Source organism: Zootoca vivipara, chromosome 3, assembly GCF_965207765.1.
Source record: "Zootoca vivipara chromosome 3, rZooViv2.hap1.1, whole genome shotgun sequence".
Classification (NCBI taxonomy): domain Eukaryota; kingdom Metazoa; phylum Chordata; class Lepidosauria; order Squamata; family Lacertidae; genus Zootoca; species Zootoca vivipara.
Window position 1 is genome coordinate 101327781 of NC_142586.1, and position 18457 is coordinate 101346237.

Here is an 18457-nt window from a genome sequence, read left to right on the forward strand (position 1 = left end):
GCATGGTAGCAAGTCCCTAAGCTCCATCCATTCATTAAGTGAAAATGCTGCCCTTGATAAAATATGTGCCTGTAAAATGAAATCGTAATTTTCTTCCCTTTCTCCCTGCCCTTCTTGCAGTTTACTCTTCACCAAAGTGAAACTGGAATCGGTGCACAAGGGCCCAGAGGAAGCTTTAGTGACCTGTAGGCAAATGTTGCACCAGTGGCAGATGCTTCATAATGTTTCACTGCTCAGGTAAGAGTTTGCCTCTAATTGGAGTTGCTTTTTGTTCTTGCCTCATCTGTACTACTATGGATAAATCATCTTATCGCTTTTAGATTGAAGTATACCCTCTGGGTGTGAGCTTAACCTGTAATGTAAAAGTTTTTCCAAGTTTATTTTGATGCCATGTGGATGATGACTACATACAAGACCTAAAAAAACAAATGCATGTGTATGTCTTAGAAGAAAACACTTTATGTATGGTTAAATGTTTATATGGATAATTCTTTATCCTATAAAGTAAGTAATAGTGTTACAGAAATAAGAGGGTGATAACAACAACAACAGTCCTCGAAATGAGAATACGTAAGCAACAGAAAAAAAGAAAAAGTTATTAACAAGATATAAAAGATAGCTGCAACATCGAAGGAAAAAAACATGGATGCAAGCCGTCATGAAAATTACTGTTCCGGAAATAGATAAATGTGGCTTATTTCTCTCTAAACCTATCAACGTGCTGCCTAAAACAACTTCAAAATAGGTTATGTATGTTAGTCAAGCCGTGCCCCAGTTATTATTATTATTATTATTATTACTAGTGGTTTTCAGCCCGTTTAATAACGGGCGCTAGAATCCTGGGGTTCGGAGAAGCGCTTGCGCAGCGCTTCTCCGAACCCTGGGACCTGTCCTTGCTGTCGGTGGCAGGGGGACAGGAACAGAGGAGGAGAAAGCGCTGCTTTCTCCTCCTCCGTTCCTCTCCCGCAGCCGCCGACAGCAAGGAGACATCCCAGGGTTCGGAGAAGCGCTTGCGCAGCGCTTCTCCGAACCCTGGGACCTGTCATTGCTGTCGGCAGCAAGGGGACAGGAACGGAGGAGGAGAAAGCGCTGCTTTCTCCTCCTCCGTTCCTCTCCCGCAGCCGCCGACAGCAAGGAGACCTCCCAGGGTTCGGAGAAGCGCTTGCGCAGAGCTTCTCCGAACCCTGGGACCTGTCATTGCTGTCGGCGGCAGGGGGACAGGAACGGAGGAGGAGAAAGCGCTGCTTTCTCCTCCTCCGTTCATCTCCCGCAGCCGCCGACAGCAAGACCTCCTCCCAGGGTTCGGAGAAGCGCTTGCGCAGAGCTTCTCCGAACCCTGGGACCTGTCATTGCTGTCGGCGGCAGGGGGACAGGAACGGAGGAGGAGAAAGCGCTGCTTTCTCCTCCTCCGTTCCTCTCCCGCAGCCGCCGTCAGCAAGGAGACCTCCCAGGGTTCGGAGAAGCGCTTGCGCAGAGCTTCTCCGAACCCTGGGACCTGTCATTGCTGTCGGCGGCAGGGGGACAGGAACGGAGGAGGAGAAAGCGCTGCTTTCTCCTCCTCCGTTCCTCTCCCGCAGCCGCCGTCAGCAAGGAGACCTCCCAGGGTTCGGAGAAGCGCTTGCGCAGCGCTTCTCCGAACCCTGGGACCCGTCCTTGCTGTCGGCGGCAGGGGGACAGGAACGGAGGAGCGCTTTCTCCTTCCTTCCTCTCCCCCAGCCGCCGACAGGAAGGACGCGCGCACTCTCACCCCCCCCCGCCTCCTCCAACCGCCGCTCCTCACGGGCCAGGGAGGGTTGTGAGGAGGCCTTCGCCGGCCTCCACCCTCGCTTCCCTGACGTGCCCTGCAGTGAGGCGTTGTCCGGCGGGAGCGGCGGTTGGAGGAGGCAGAGGGGGGGGAGAGTGCGCGCGGGCAGTCTCTGCTGTCCAATCCCTGTGTCTCTGGGGTACATGCGCAGTACCTCAGGGACACACGGGACAACTGGACGCAGGGACATCTTGGACATTATTATATAGGATTATTATTATTATTATTTAGAGCCAAGTAAACAGAATTTGATTTCCGACCGACTGTGGGTGAAAATGAGATCTTCACTCTTATGCAATGAGGAAAAGGAGAGGCAAGCCAGATTTTTGGAGGGGCTAAACTATGCTTGACTGAAATGTGCCAAATTGCTCAGAGTTGCGTCCATCCCCAGCAGCAGCGCCTCCCCATCGCCTTGCTAGTTTGCTCTGTCAGAATGCCTCGCAGGGACGTTGCTTGTGTGACACAACCAATTCCCATCTCTTCCGACAGAAATTCCCCCCCAACAACGGTGCATTTTGACAGCCGCTATCTCATACGCACAGATGTTTTCAGCTTTCAGAGCTGGTGGCAATTGGATGAGATATGATGCTCACTTGGTAGGCCTGCTCCTCCTGCGCTTCCCATAAACAACCATCCGTCACATTGTGGCCGTTGTCATTCCCTTGCAGCGATCTGGAGAAGGAAAGCAGCCTGGCCGAGGCGCCGCCAATCAAGAAGCACAACAGCATGTATCTCACTCTCCCCGATGCCCACGACACCGACTCTGGTAAGAGAAACAAAGCAGAAGATGTTTGGCAGCCCGAACCCAGCGCAGACATTCACATGGAGGTAGACTTCCTATCCAGGATTTGTGAAGCGGCTTCCTGGCAGTAGGCTGTTTATTCCCATGAGTGCGACGTGATTATTCACTAAATAATTGAAGGTTTCTGTGAGCAAGCAAAGCAATCGCCCACAGAGATGGTTGCCTGTTGCATCTCTACATGAGTTGCTGTGCTCATCATGGCGTATTTCCAATCTGACTCTGTTGGGGGTAGGTGACGACGACAACAACTATTATTGTAATAATATTTATATTATTTAAATATTACAGTCATACCTCGGTTTAAGTACACTTCAGTTTGAGTACTTTCAGTTTAAGTACTCTGCGGACCCATCTGGAACGGATTAACCCTCTTTCCATTGCTTTCAATGGGACAGTTCACTTCAGGTTAAGTACGCTTCAAGTTAAGTACGGACTTCCGGAACCAATTATGGTCATACCTCGGGTTAAGTACGCTTCAGGCTGAGTACTCCGCGGACCCATCTGGAACGGATTAATCCACTTTCCATTACTTTCAATGGGAAAGTTCGCTTCAGGTTAAGTACGCTTCAGGTTAAGTACCCTGTTTCTCATATTTTAAGACATACCCATAAAATAAGCCATAGCAGGATTTTTAAGCATTCAAGGAATATAAGCCATACCCCGAAAATAAGACATAGTGATAGGTGCAGCAGCAATGCCGGCCGCAGCAGGAGAAGGAAGAAAAAAATAAGACATCCCTTGAAAATAAGCCATAGTGTGTTTTTTTGAGGAAAAAATAAATATAAGACATGTCTTATAAAATGAGAAACACGGTACAGACTTCCAGAACCAACTGTGTACTTAAACCAAGGTACCACTGTATATTTATATTTATATTTATTTATATTTATATGCCACCTATCTGACTGGGTTCGCCCAGACACTCTGGGTGGCTCTCAACAAAATACTAAAAACGCATTAAAACATTAACCATTAAAAACTTCCTTGAACAGGGCAGCTTTCAGACGTCTTATAGTTGCTTATAGATGTCAAATAGTTGCTTATTTGTGTCCAAAGTATTGGAGCCTCAGCTTCACGATCTGTCCTTCCATTGAGCACTCAGGGCTGATTTCCTTCAGAATGGAGAAATCCATTATATACAAATGGCAGAATCCAACTTCTGGTTCACAGATTTAATTTCTTTGAGACAAGCACAGCTCTGGACTTCTGGAAAGCTGCCTAATATATTTTCACCCTTGGTTTACATCAGGAATGGAGAAAGGAGCTCACTCCCCACCCCCATTAGCTAAAGAACAATATTTTGATTGGATAGCTAGATCAATGTTTTGTGAGTGTGTTTCTTTGTTTGTTTTCAGGCTCCCAGAGAGCATCTTCCATTGCAGCCTCGCGGCTGGAGCAGGCCATGTCTGAAGTCACCATGCACAGCACGGCCTTGAAGCAAGGGCCTATGCAGCTGTGGACAACTCTGGAAAAGATTTGGTTGCAGGCTGGTAAGTCTGCTTATTCTTTTTAAGATGGTTCCATACAGTGCTGTTTTTCTCTAGAGAAAGAGGGGCCAGAACTCACCATGAACACCTCCCTTGTTCTCTTATAATTGCAATGGCGCCCACCTAAGAGGTGCTGGAACTGAGTTCTGGTGAGTTCCTGCTGGAAAAAAACTCTGGTTCCATTTATCAGGTTTGTTTTTAGGTAGTGACAGTCCTCCATAAAAAACACAGTTGTTATTATTATTACAGTGGAACCTCGGTTTACGAATTTTCGGTTTACGAACGCCGCGGACCCGGCTGGAACGGATTAATCCACTTTCCATTACTTTCAGTGGGAAAGTTCGCTTCAGTTTATGAACAGACTTCCGGAACCAATTGTGTTCATAAACCGAGGTACCACTGTATTATTATTATTATTATTATTATTATTATTATTATTATTATTATTTTCTATACCACCCTTCATCCGAGGATCACAGGGCAGTTTACAATATAAAAACACAAAAGTACATAACATAGTAGCAAACAAAAAAAATACCATGAAGAAGGCTGATCTCCGAAGAATTGATGCTTTTGAATTATGGCGCTGGAGGAGACTCTTGAGAGTCCCATGGACTGCAAGAAGATCAAACCTATCCATTCTGAAGGAAATCAGCCCTGAGTACTCACTGGAAGGACAGATCGTGAAGCTGAGGCTCCAATACTTTGGCCACCTCATGAAAAGAGAAGAATCCTTGGAAAAGACCCTGATGTTGGGAAAGATTGAGGGCACTAGGAGAAGGGGACGACAGAGGACGAGATGGTTGGACAGTGTTCTCGAAGCTACGAACATGAGTCTGACCAAACTGCGGGAGGCAGTGGAAGACAGGAGTGCCTGCCGTGCTCTGGTCCATGGGGTCACGAAGAGTCGGACACGACTAAACGACTAAACAACAATAACAACCCCCCCCCATACCCCATTTAAAAGGCTTCTTAACAGTAAGAGCAATTCACGGATGGAACCAATTGCCTAGCCGTGGGACAGTGTGCTCTCCCTCACTGGGCATCTTTAAACAGGGACTAAGCTGCCATCTCTTGAAAGCATTCTTACCTTTGAACTTCCTGCACTGAATGGATGGGGAGCTTAAGACCTTTTTCAACTCTGGTTCATTCCATTCCAACTCGACGAATGCTTTCCATTCCAGTGTTCATCCCATTCTGTTATTAGTTATAAAGCACCTCTGTTTTTTAGGTACTGTACAAAAATTAAGAAAACCGCACAATCCCTCCCCACAGGCATGCAAAAGGGCAGAATGAGGAAAATTTACACGGATAAGTACCAGAAAACAAGGGTCATTCCTAGTAAACAGGGACCTTTGGAGAATGTGAAATATTTGGCACTCTTCCCCACCCCCACCCCCGGCGCCCCAGAATTTCATTGGCTATTGGCTGCGAGCTGCTGCAACTTTTTGCATATCAAAACTTTCTTTTCCCTTTCTTTTCCCAGCCCACAAGCCTTGTTTCCTAAGCTGACCCCTATTCCTTCTGCTTGTAATACTGTATTATTTTAAGCCTTTTCACTTGACTGCAATGCCCCAGTCCGCTTCCACTGCTGGTTCTCTCTGAGCTAAGCCCATGCTTTACCAAATATGGCCACTCGCAGAAGACTTTGCTCCAGTAATTCGATCCCTGGGTTGGCTGAATGCCCTCTGTGTGGAGCCTTGCAGACTTCGCCAGGTAGACCGTTACGCCGTCTTCCACAGCGCCGAGGCAAAGGGAGGACTGAAATACCCCATCTCTCTGTATTCTCCCTTCAAAATCTCCAGCAAAACTGAGCAAACCATTTCCGGTCCCCTGGGAGAAAATTAGATATTTCCCCTTAAAGAAATTTTGGCATGAATACCGTCCATGTGCACTGCAGTTGGAATGGAGGGCAGGCATAGCACAGTGAGCTGATGACAAATATCTGTTCTCCCATGTTGTGTGTACAGTAGGAGCATTTTAAATGTATTTATTTATTTATTTGTGATGGACAGGTTAGTGGGAAGCTAGGCTTCAGATTAGGGACCCAGGTGGCGCTGTGGTTAAACCACTGAGCCTAGGGCTTGCTGATCAGAAGGTCGGCGGTTCGAATCCCTGTGACGGGGTGAGCTCCCGTTGCTTGGTCCCAGCTCCTGCCAACCTAGCAGTTCGAAAGCACGTCAAAATGCAAGTAGATAAATAGGAACCGCTACAGCGAGAAGGTAAACGGCGTTTCCATGTGCTGCTCTTGTTTGCCAGAAGCGGCTTTGTCATGCTGGCCACATGACCTGGAAGCTATACGCCGGCTCCCTCGGCCAATAATGCGAGATGAGCGCGCAACCCCAGAGTCGGTCACGACTGGACCTAATGGTCAGGGGTCCCTTTACCTTTACCTTTAGGCTTCAGATTAGGAGAAAAGGTGGGGTTGTATCGACAGTCAGTGAACTTTACAAGGTCAGGGACTGGAATGTTTGTCTCCAGGTTGCCCACAACTACACTGGCAGACTCTGCTGCTTCCCTAGGGGAATACCAGTCACCGTGTGGGTCAGTCGCTGCTGGGCCTCCTTCCCACTTACAGATAGACATGCTGCTCTGCAACCAGTCAATCACCTTTGCTTACACTTACAGCTCCCTTCCCTATGGAATGGCTTTGCCATGACCAAGGAGCCCAACGTGGTGGCAATAACTCAACCAGGCCCGGCTCTAGGTGTAGTCCCGGTGGCGCGGGGCGCCAGGGCGCCGGGCCGGCGGGGGGGGGCGCTTGCGGTGAAGCAGCGCGGAAGCCGTGCTGCGCACTGCGAGGGCAGGGGCGCCGGAGCGATCTCCGCGCCTCAGCGCCCGACCTGCTTGAGACGGCCCTGAACTCAACCCTGAGCACAAACACAGCAGACAGTTTTCTGCACCACATAAGCCTCCTTTCTGCTAGAGCTGTGAGTGGGCAGCCTTCAGTTCGCAAGGATTACAGATGCCACCTTAGATGGTTTACAATGGGGGTAGCTAAATTCATGGACACGGGTGGCGCTGTGGGTTAAACCACAGAGCCTAGGGCTTGCTGATCAGAAGGTCGGCAGTTCAAATCCCCGCGATGGGGTGAGCTCCCGTTGCTCGGTCCCAGCTCCTGCCAACCTAGCAGTTCGAAAGCACGTCAAAATGCAAGTAGATAAATAGGTACTGCTCCAGCGGGAAGGTAAACGGTGTTTCCGTGTGCTGCTCTGGTTCGCCAGAAGCAGCTTTGTCATGCTGGCCACATGACCTGGAAGCTGTACACCGGCTCCCTCGGCCAGTAAAACGAGATGAGCGCTGCAACCCCAGAGTGGGTTACGACTGGACCTAATGGTCAGGAGTCCCTTTACCTTTACCTTTTATAGCTATTGTAGCTTCTAGTCTGATATGGCAGGGCTTTTCTTAAAATCTAAGATTACAAGGGGGGGGGGAGAAATATGTTTTAGGATCACCTCCTTAGCTGTTGCTTTAGAAGGCCACAGGGACCATAATTTGGCCTCCATAATTTGGCCTCTCCACCATGTCTCTCTGCTAATTCACCTGAGTAGGGCAGTCTGTTTTGTAACTTTGCACTGTCTTGTTTAATTAGGCTACCCATCCATAGCCACCTGTGTTCAGTGCTTGGGTTACAGGAGTGGGGGCAAATGATGCCTAGTCTGCTTATTTGCTGATATGGCTTCCTAAGGATCTGCTTTTAGAAGGCTATGAAAGGACATGATGTGGCAAGAACTGGGAATAATGAGTGGTGAGAACTGTGGAATCCATTGAGTCCTCATCTACCTTCCCTGCCCCCTCCTAATTCAAGCACTGTGGTGGGGGGAGGAAGTGTCTTGGAAAAGACCCAATAAAAGCACGATCTATATGTAAACAGCAAGGGAGCACATAGAAGCTTCCTTGGTAGGGGTCTGAGGAGAAGCAAACTAGTTCAGCATCTTAGAGAGAAGGAAGTGCTTCCAATCATTCCTGGGTGTCAAGGGGCCCTTGAATCTCCGAAGGTTCAACATTGGCCGGTTTGCATCTTGCTTTCACAACCTAGTTGGCAGAAGAAAAGTACATTTTCTGCGTAAACTCTCTCATGAATTTCTGAGACCTTGCAGTGGGTGGGTGGGTGGGTACTCTGATGATGATGAGTCTCAGGATGGTTCCTGAAAAGGAAAACCAGAGGTCTCCTGTTTGAGAACTTCCTGGTTGGAGGACATGGCCCTGCCTCCATCCTTTGACTAAGAGGATGAGTCTCCTTCAGTACCGCCCATCTCTCCAACCTCACAGAAGTTCAGGACTGCAACATTAGGCGAGGAGCTCTACAGCCCGTCCTGCTCTTCCAGGGAGGCAGAGCCAACCCCGCCAGCCATTTTGCCAGCCTCCATAAGGCCTCTGTTGGCTTTCATTTCTACTGGAACAACATCTTCTTATAGCTACCTTAAAAGGGAAGAGCTTCAGCCAGCTCGCTTGGAGCTATCCAGAGCCCTATTTTTGTCTGTCATCTGTGTAAGCAAGCTTCTGACTAGACATCCCCTGCTTCGGTGTGACTTGACTTTGCCTACCTTGGCTGGACTTTGCCTACTTGATCTGGCCTTGGCTGTTGTATTTTGGCTTTGTCTACCTTGACGAGCCTTTATTAGCTGCCTTGATTTTGCCAGATTCTACCTGCTTCCCACACAAGACTCAAGTACCCATGGAACAGGATAAATTCAGAACATCAGCTCTATCCCTCCCCCCCCCCCCAAGGCTAACCACCTGCAGTGGCTACTAGTGGACTGGAGGTTTTTAAAAAACCATTTGACTTTTGGGGACAAAATTCCCAATTGTTTCTGCCTATGACATCAACTTTGGAAAGCATCCAGAGGTACAGAGCAGTTAGCATTTTACATGAGCCAGCATTAATCTGTGCTCCTTTTTATTGTGCATCAGTGGCAAGCTGACATGGTTTGTCCAGCAACAAAAGGCTGTCAGAAGCAATACAAGTCAAGCAGTAGCTTTGCTTGTGTTCTGCAGAGGGCAGGCAATCTATGGAGCGTTCGCTACTGTTCTCAGGAAATGGAGGTGAAGCAGCGATCAAACCTTTTATTCCCCCAATCTGGTACCCTCCCTCCCAATATTGTTGGACTACAACTCCCACCATCCCTGGCCATTGGCCAAGCTGGCTGTGACTGATAGGAGCTGGAGTCCAAATATATGGAGGTCACCAGGTTGGGGAAGGCTGCTTTAAGGATACCTACTTCTGAACCCAGGGATGTTCTTGTCATTTGGAAAGGGCTCTTTCTACATTGCCAAGCTTGGGATTTTGCAGTTCTCTTTGTGCTTCTCCAGGAGATCTATGGAGATCATCTCCTTCTCCTTCTTTTCCTCCTCCTCCTCCTCAGAAGGAGGTCATGAGACCTGCAGAGCAAATTGTCTTGGATTGAGATCATTATCTAAGGTGTTACCATCCAGGAGGACTGTGGGGGCCTAATAGGGTACAGCACCTTCTTCAAAACAGCATTAAGCCCCCACAAAATAAATAAATGGCTAGCTAATAGTTTTTTGCAATGAGTCTTGCTTTCCCGCACATAACTACTGGTGGTATTTCTGACACGTGGAAGAGAAAGAAATCAAACCCTCCTTCCAATGTTTATCATGTTTGCAGTCTCCTTGTATGGTTGGCCTGGAGGTGACATTTTCCCCTCCCAGGTCATCCAACCGGCAGAGATTTACAAGCCTGATTCCAACAGTTCGTCGTTCTTCCAATCTGATTTCTGCTGAGTGCTCTGTAAATTAGTTCCATAGATTAGAAGTGCTTCTGGTTCAGCAATAAGCAGAATGAATGGACTAACAGGAGCATACAATTAAATTTCTTGGAAGCACAGGTTTATTGCAAGCCAAAACAATCTCCCTTTGTCATACCATTTTTCTTCCTTGTTGGCTAGACTCGCATCCTTTCTCTGTTCAGCTCTCTAATCCAGCTGCCACTTTCCCCCTCCTTCTGTCAGAAAGATTCCATCTCTTGTCTTAATTCAAAGTAGCCAAGTTGCAGATCTACTTTTCCACACACACAAAATCAACTTTGTGCAAATGAAGGCTCCCATGCTATCCTTTAAGGATTAACGTTCCCCTAGCAAGTACATGGGCTGGGCCTTCAATTAGACTTGCTGCCTTGTCATTCTTGTTACACTTCTGGCTTTGATTTTGATTTTTTGGGGGGTCTTTAAATGTCTGCATCTGAAGAGGATTGATAGGCCCCCACAAATTCATAGCAGTCGAAAGGCTGGAAAGGGCTGCTTAGCATAGCTGCCAAGTTTTCCCTTTTCTCGCGAGGAAGCCTATTCAGCATCAGGGAATTTCCCTTAAAAAAAGGGAGAACTTGGCAGCTATGCTGCTTAGCTCTCTCTCCATCCCCCTTCTTCCCATCCTCCCCACTATCATTTTTCTTTCCTTTTTTGCAAGTGGAATTATATTGTTGGTTGCTAACAGATTGACGAATATGGTAATGTCCTTATGCAATATTCCTCCTGCTATCCTCATTTAGCTCCCAACTCCGCAAGATACTTCAGTGCGTGTGCGCCTAGCATTTATGCATCTGAATTAAGCCCACTGGTTTTCATGCTCAGGGTTCCCCAGGTGTTTAAACACCTCTCTGGAAAGCAGGGGACGGGAAAGCTTTTTCAGCCACAGGGCCACATTCCCTCATGCCCAACCTGCCAGAGCCACATGCCAGTGTGGTGGGTTGAGCCAAAGTCCAAAGTGGGTGGGGCAATGCATAGAATCGTAGAATTGCAAAGTTGGAAGTGCTTGGAAGGCAGCTATGCTTGCCACTATACCACCAACCAGAAGGGACCCTGAGGCATACCTGCAGAATCCGGGATGGCAGAATCTGGGACCGGCAGCCGCGTGACACCGGAAGTTGCATAGACGCAACTTCCAGTGTCGCTTTGCCCATCTATGGGCACCAAAAATGGCCAGCGCCGACACTGGAAGTCGCGTCTACGCACTTCCGGACATGCATAGACGGGACTTTGCTACCAAGGAGTGTGGTGGAGTCTCCTTCTTTGGAGGCCTTTAAGCAGAGGCTTGACAGGCATATGTCAAGAATGCTTTGATGGTGTTTCCTGCTTGGCAGGGGGTTGGACTGGATGGCCCTCGTGGTCTCTTCCAACTCTATGATTCTATGATTCTATGACTTCCGGCACCGGCCATTTTCAGTGCCCATAGATGGGCAAAGCAGGAAAAAAAAAAGGCCGCCGGCAGGAGAATAACTGGAGACGAAGTGATACGGGGGACCGCCGGGAAACGGTATGAAAAAACGGGTCCAGCCGTGACCGACTCTGGGGTTGCGGCACTCATCTCGCTTTACTGGCCAAGGGAGCCAGTGTACAGCTTCCAGGTCATGTGGCCAGCATGACAAAGCTGCTTCTGGCAAACTAGAGCAGCACACAGAAACACTGTTTACCTTCCCGCTGTAGCGGTTCCTATTTATCTACAGTGGTACCTCGGTTTAAGTACACAATTGGTTCCGGAAGTCTGTACTTAACCTGAAGCGTACTTAACCTGAAGCAAACTTTCCCATTGAAAGTAATGGAAAGTGGATTAATCCGTCCCAGGCGGTCCACAGAGTACTTAAACTGAAAGTACTCAAACCGAAGCGTACTTAAACCGAGGTATGACTGTACTTGCACTTTGAAGTGCTTTCGAACTGCTAGGTTGGCAGGAGCTGGGACCAGACAACGGGAGCTCACCCCGTTGCAGGGATTCAAACCGCCGACCTTCTGATCGGCAAGCCCTAAGCCAGTGATGGCGAACCTGTGACACGCAGATCCCTCACTGCTGGCACGCACCCCACCGGTCCATTCGCGCTGTTGTTTCTTTCCCCCATTTGTTCTCCCGCTCCTCCTCATGCTACAGCTTGTTTCCGCTGTTAAAACCTTTGTTGTTGTTGTTGCTGCTGCTGCTGCTGCTGGTAGCCAGAGATTGGTTTTTAACCCTTTCTGTGCTGTTTTTTCTGGCGCTTTGGCAGACGATGATTGGGTGTAACAGCGTTCATTTTTTAACCCGTTCTGTGCTGGGTTTTTTTTGCGCTTTGGCAGACTATGTTGGCTGCGTGTTAGTTCCAGTGAAGGTATTATTCATCATTCATTTCTGTTCTCTTTCCCCCAATAAAGTGCAGCAGCTTTGGGGCATCCCCCCCCCAAAAAAAAGCAAAGCAACTTTTGCACACACACCCCCAAAAAAACCTCCAAAACTTTGGTCAGCAGCTCCCCCAAAAAAGCTCAACAACTCTGGGCACTTTGTGATAAATAAGGGGTTTCTGGTTTGGTTTGGTTAAATAATTAGATTTTGGTTTATTAAATACAGTTATATATTATAATTATACATTTTTTGTTATTTAAACTATAAATATCGTGAAATTATGGTTTTTTTCTCGAAGTTACACACCACCTGAGTTATGTTCGGTTTTTTGGCGAATTTTGACGCACCAAGCTCAAAAGGTTGCCCATCACTGCCCTAAGCTCTGTGGTTTAACCCACAGCACCACCTGCGTCCCAAGAGGTGGGGTATAAGCCTTCACATTAAGATAAGCAACCTTAGGTCCCCATGCCCTGGCTCTTCTTACTGGTGAGCTTGGAAGGAAAAGCCATCTATCTCATTGTTTATTTAAATAATTTCTTTTTTCCATTTCATATTGCAGAAACGCCATAGGTGCAGAATAGCCTGAGAAGAGGGGTGTGCTCTTAATTTGCCGCCTCCCGCACGAAGAAATTTGTCAAAGGCCTGCACCTTTCCCCTAGTTTAAGGCAACACTTCAGTATAATCCTGTTCAGGCCTGCTCAAAAGTCAGCCGCACTGAGTTCAATAGGACTTACTCCCAGACAAACGTGTATCATATCGCATTCTTAGGAAAGTAAAATACTTTTTTTGTCCTGTCTCTTGCTACCAATACAGCGGTAATACAAATGGCATCCAATTCATGCATTAGCATTCTATCTGCTACCTAAAAGTAGATCTGCCAGGCAATGGAATAATCATAATTATTTTTGTTTAAAAAATGTGTTTCCCCATAGCCATAAACAAGAATTACTGCATTTCTTTCAGCGTCAAATATTTCATTTTTAGTGAGATGGTTCAATAAAAACAAAACATTTTTTTTCCTGAAGGTTTTGTGAGGACTTAATAACATTTGCACGTAGGGCGTAATAAATCTTAGTGTTTACATTAACAAAAATCGATTGATAATGTCATTGGGTTGCATTAGTATTCTTGTTCAATATTTCTCATCGTGAAAAAGTAACAGAACAATTACTTCTTGTTGAGCAAAGTAAACAGTCGAACGACCTCATTTTTATTTGTCCATTTTTTCCTTTTTCCGAATGGATTTCCCTCTGTTCTTTGTGCACGTGAGTTAAAATAGCCATGAATAATAGACTCTGTTAATGCTTTTAAAATAACTCATAACTGTCGTCTCTGGTGTGCTGATTTTCTTGATACCCAGCTAAACAAAACTTTTTTCAGCAAAGCGCAGGGAAAGTTTATTAATCTAAAGCACTTTAAACATGTTTTTCAGCTAAAAAGGCTCCCAGAATGGCTTATATGAGGTTGATAACAAACAAGGCAGTCCCTCCACCTCAGGCTTACAATCTAAAAAGCATGGCACAAAAGGTTAAACTGATGAGGAGGGAAAAGGAAAGCAAGCAACTTCAGGCACTAATTTACTTAAAAGCACAAGGTTCTCATAATAGCCATATTGAATGGAAACAGTTCAGGGGGAGAAGGAGCCAAAAGCTCTTCACCACCTCAGAATGTAAAATAAGCTTCTGAGCATGTCAGTCAGAATCCAGCCGATCTGCCTTGGTAGTGTTCGTGCACAAGTGTGTTAATGTTACAGATACTTCCTTGTTAGGGATGGGAGCTTAACTGCTTGCCTCCAGATTTGACAGTGATCCATTTTACTGAATTGTCAGGACTATGAGCTTGTGAAAAGCTTAGGGTAATAATAGCGCATACCACCCATTTTGCAGAGCCTGCTTCTTTCAAACTTTGTGATAATTGTGCACTTCCCTGCTCTGTAGCAACGTGCACGAGAAGTTGCTTTCACCTTGACTCTGCATTCCATTCGCGAAATAGGTTCTGTAGCTTCTTCAACCCTACCATTAGAGTAAGGCTTATAGCTCAGTGGCAAAGCGTTTGCTTTTCACGCCTAGACACCTAAGCTCGTCTCCAACGAAACAGGGTTCTCCTCCTTATTTGCTGTATTTTACACAATGACTGTGTTCTACCTGCACCATGGGAGACAGTAAGCCAGACATCGGCAAACTTGGCCCGCCAGATGTTTTTGGTACTACAATTCCCATCATCCCTGACCACTGGTCCTGTTAGCTAGGGATGATGGGAGTTGTAGTACCAAAGTTTGGGGGTGCCTGGTCTTTGGGCCTTATCCAGTAGCTGCTTTTCTTATGCTTTTAGGCACTGTCTCTCTTTTTCCACCATCTTCTATTACCCACGCCCTTCTTTTTTCCTCAGTTTGTTTAAACTGTAAATCTGCAGGCGGGATGTTGTCGGTGCTAATTCTACATTTTAACAGTGCTTTGTTTTCTTTAAGGCACTTAAGAAATTACTGTTATTTCCCAGGTGCCAGGTGACTGGGAGAAGACCACTGCCTGAGAACAAAAAAGAAAAGAAAAAGAGATTCCCTTTAATACTTACTTAATTGGGGGGGGGGCAACTAAACTAAGGGCTGTACCAAACCACAACAAAGCTGCAAAAAACAAAAAAACAAAACCCAGAAGCAGCAAATCCACCAGGTTCATTACATGCTTCTTAAATATCCAGTTTTCTTCTCATTTATGAACCAACCCAGGAGACTGAGTGTGTGGCCGGTAAACAAGCTACGGTTTATGAGTCCGTAAAATGCACAAATGCCAGGAAGCACACATTTTCAAAATCAGCAAGTCATAAGCGGGGGGTCATTTCTCACGAGGCTATTGTCTCGCCCTTAACCAGCATTGTCAATGTTTCAGCTCTCCAGAAAGATGCCAGGGGACACCCACTTAAATGCACCGCTTTGCCTTGTTTCGTTTTTGTTTTGCAGCTGAACTCTTCATGGAGCAGCGGCACCTCAAAGAAGCAAGCTTCTGTATCCAGGAGGCAGCCAGTCTCTTTCCCACATCTCACAGTGTGCTGTACATGCGGGGGAGGCTGGCGGAGATGAACAGCAGCTTGGAGGAGGCTAAGCAACTGTATGATGAAGCACTGACGGTGAACCCAAGCGGAGTGGAAATCATGAATTGCTTGGTGAGCATGTATTGGGGGCTGCTTTGTGTCCTTGTCACATAGTGAGAGTATCCTATTGGCCTCGTTACGGTGGAAGGAATGGGATCTGGGGAGACACAGTACCATAGTTATAGTAAGGGAATGCAGGGTCCTTGAATTGTGATTCAATGTTTATTTGGAATTCTCAGCATCCTTATCACAGCTGCAACAGGTGCTCTGTGCAAATGGAGTGTGTTGTGAATGGTGAGATCCAGGTGAGATGGTTACCATTTTAATGTATTTAAATTTTTGTTGGAAGCCGCCCAGAGTGACTGGGGAAACCCAGCCAGATGTGTGGGGTACAAATAATAATAATAATAATAATTATTATTATTATTATTATTATTATTATTATTATTACCAACAGCAAACACTCTTGCTGTGTCTGTTGCTGAACGCTCCTGGACCTAAATGTTTGACTCTGGGAACGTTATAATAATAATAATAATAAATTATTTATACCCCGTCCATCTGGCTAGGCCTCCCCAGCTACTCTGGGCGGCTTTCAACAAAATATTAAAATACAATAGTCTGTCAAACATTAAAAGCTTCCCTAAACAGGGCTGCCTTCAGATGTCTTCTAAAAGTCTGGTAGTTGTTTTTCTCCTTGACATCTGGTGGGAGGGCGTTCCACAGGGCGGGTGTCACTACCGAGAAGGCCATCTACCTGGTTCCCTGTAACTTGGCTTCTCACAGCGAGGGAACCGCCAGAAGGGCCTCGGCACTGGACCTCAGTGTCCAGGAAGAACGATGGGGTGGAGACGCTCCTTCAAGTATACTGGACTGAGGCCATTTAGGGCTTTAAAGGTAAGCACCAACACTTTGAATTGTGCTCGGAAACGTACTGGGAGCCAATGCAGGACTTTCAAGACCTGTGTTATGTGGTCTCGGTGGCTGCTCCCAGTCACCAATCTAGCTGCCACATTCTGGATTAGTTGTAGTTTCCGGGTCACCTTCAAAGGTAGCCCCACATAGAGCGCATTGCAGTAGTCCAAGCGAGAGATAACTAGAGCATGCACCACTCTGGCGAGACAGTCCACGGGCAGGTAGGGTCTCAGCCTGCGTACCAGATGAAGCTGGTAAACAGCTGCCCTGGATACAGAATTGACCTGCGCCTCCATGGACAGCTGCGAGTCCAAAATGACTCCCAGGGGTGTGGCCTTAACTTTTTAAAGTCAGCCCTTGGGCTTTGGAAGAAACGGACTGTGCACACCTAGGAAGGTTGCTGCCAACACTCAAACTCCCAGAACAGTTGTAATGTCATTATATTCATGAAAAGAAAGTAATCGATTCAAGTTTTGCATAGATTCAAAACACAACTTATCCTGCTATGCAAACTTTTTCTTAACAATATCAGGCCAAGGCTGTCTGGCCTGGAATTCTCTCCCTCTTCAATTTATCTCTGTAATTTTCTTTACTTCTATTTTTATATGATATAGTTCTTCTATCTATTACTTGTGTATGCCTAAAAAGGCAATTATCTAGGCTTTGTGACTATCGTAAAGATTAACTACTCAAAGACCAAGGTTATGGTCTTTGGAAAGAAATGTCAGAAACTCTTGATGGTCAAGTGATGAGCAAGCAGATGACCAGTGCCATGAATTTACATAGAGGAAATCATTTTAAGGACGCATATTCTCAGAAATCTCATAAAGCTTTCAGTCTCTAGAACCTTTGGAGCCATATTCATGTTTTAATGTACAAATGATAGCTTTTAAAATTGATGCTGCATTGAAATTGTTTCAAAACAAGGTGGTGGCTCAGATTTTGCATGGAGCAGGACAATGAAACAGGGAAGATTCTCAGATTGAGAAACTGGATTTTTTTTTATTTTTTGCAGAATTGTGGGTTGTTAAGTTTTTAGCTCTGAATCTTGGTAGTTCATCAGCTATAATTCTTGTAGATGTAGTATTTCCTTCAGTTGTGGCTTGAGCCCATAATGCTATAACTATTTTTGAAAAATTGGGAAATGTATTGAAATGGATTATGACCATTAGTACCACTACTACGTTAAGAAGGTAGAAAGAAACCTGTTGGCACAGACCAAAGGTCCATCTAGCCTAGGATCCCGTCTCCAACTATAGCTACCGTAGCTAAATGCAGCCAGAAGCCCAAATGCAGGGCACAAAGGCAAGCATTCTTCCTTCCTGTTTGTCTCCTAGCAACCAATACTAAAGGGTGTACTTCCTTTGAACAAAGAGGTGCCATTGAATTATCCTGGCTAAGAGCAGCTGATAGACTTGGCCTCCATGAATTTCCCTGATCCCCTGCTAAAATCCAACATAAGCTTCTTGGCCGCCACCACATCCTGTGGCAGCAAATTCCATGATGTCTTGGGTGGAGAAGAACTTGCCGTTGTTTGTCCTAAATGTGCTGCAAATCAGTTTCATGGGGTGACCTTGAGTTCTAGCATTAGCAAATAAAATCCTCTCTCCTATTTTTCCACTCCAGCGCATAATTTTATTGTTTTGGATCCATTGTTTCTACCAAGGAGTTGTTGTTGCTGTTGTTGTTTTTCTTGCTTGTTAAACAAGTTGTCCTCCCTGCCCTTCTTGGAGAGAATTAGAAATAATGATCTCTGCACAGTCACTGGATCTCTCTTGTCAGATTTGGAACGTTAGGTGCCACCTGACCAATCCAATCTGCTTCCAAAGCAAACTCCTCGAGTGAGCTGGGCTCTTTGTCCCTGGTGCATCCAGCGCTAATTAGTTGCAGAACTCACCCATCTCCCCTCAGGCTGTCAGACCTTTCTTCAGAAAAATCTAGCTTGGAAACAGTGTGGCTGGTTTTTAGGAGAGGGCACAAATCTGGCGATAAACAAGCCCGTCGGCTTAATTATTCCTCTGGGCAATAGCAGAGAAGTCATAAGCACATTTGGGATTCTTTCCAGTTGTGTTTAATGATAAACAAGTGGGGTCACATGAAGATAACCCACAGTGTGTTTGCACTTTGGGGAGAGGGAATTGATACCCGCCGCCGCCACCATCATAATTTGGGATCCTTTGAACCGAAAGTAAAGGGGCCCCTGACCATCAGGTCCAGTCGTGTCCGACTCTGGGGTTGCGGCGCTCATCTCGCTCT

General features: G+C 46.4%; 1 protein-coding gene across 1 annotated transcript in view; it reads left to right on the forward strand.

Annotated features, from left to right (window-relative positions):
* TTC7A (tetratricopeptide repeat domain 7A) overlaps window positions 1-18457 on the forward strand; it is a 169859-nt gene that overhangs the window by 112962 nt on the left and 38440 nt on the right. Inside the window, exons 16-19 of the mRNA XM_035111163.3 lie at window positions 121-237; window positions 2473-2570; window positions 3962-4096; window positions 15156-15358. Coding sequence (XP_034967054.2) covers window positions 121-237; window positions 2473-2570; window positions 3962-4096; window positions 15156-15358 — 553 coding nt within the window. The remainder of the gene's footprint in view (window positions 1-120; window positions 238-2472; window positions 2571-3961; window positions 4097-15155; window positions 15359-18457) is intronic.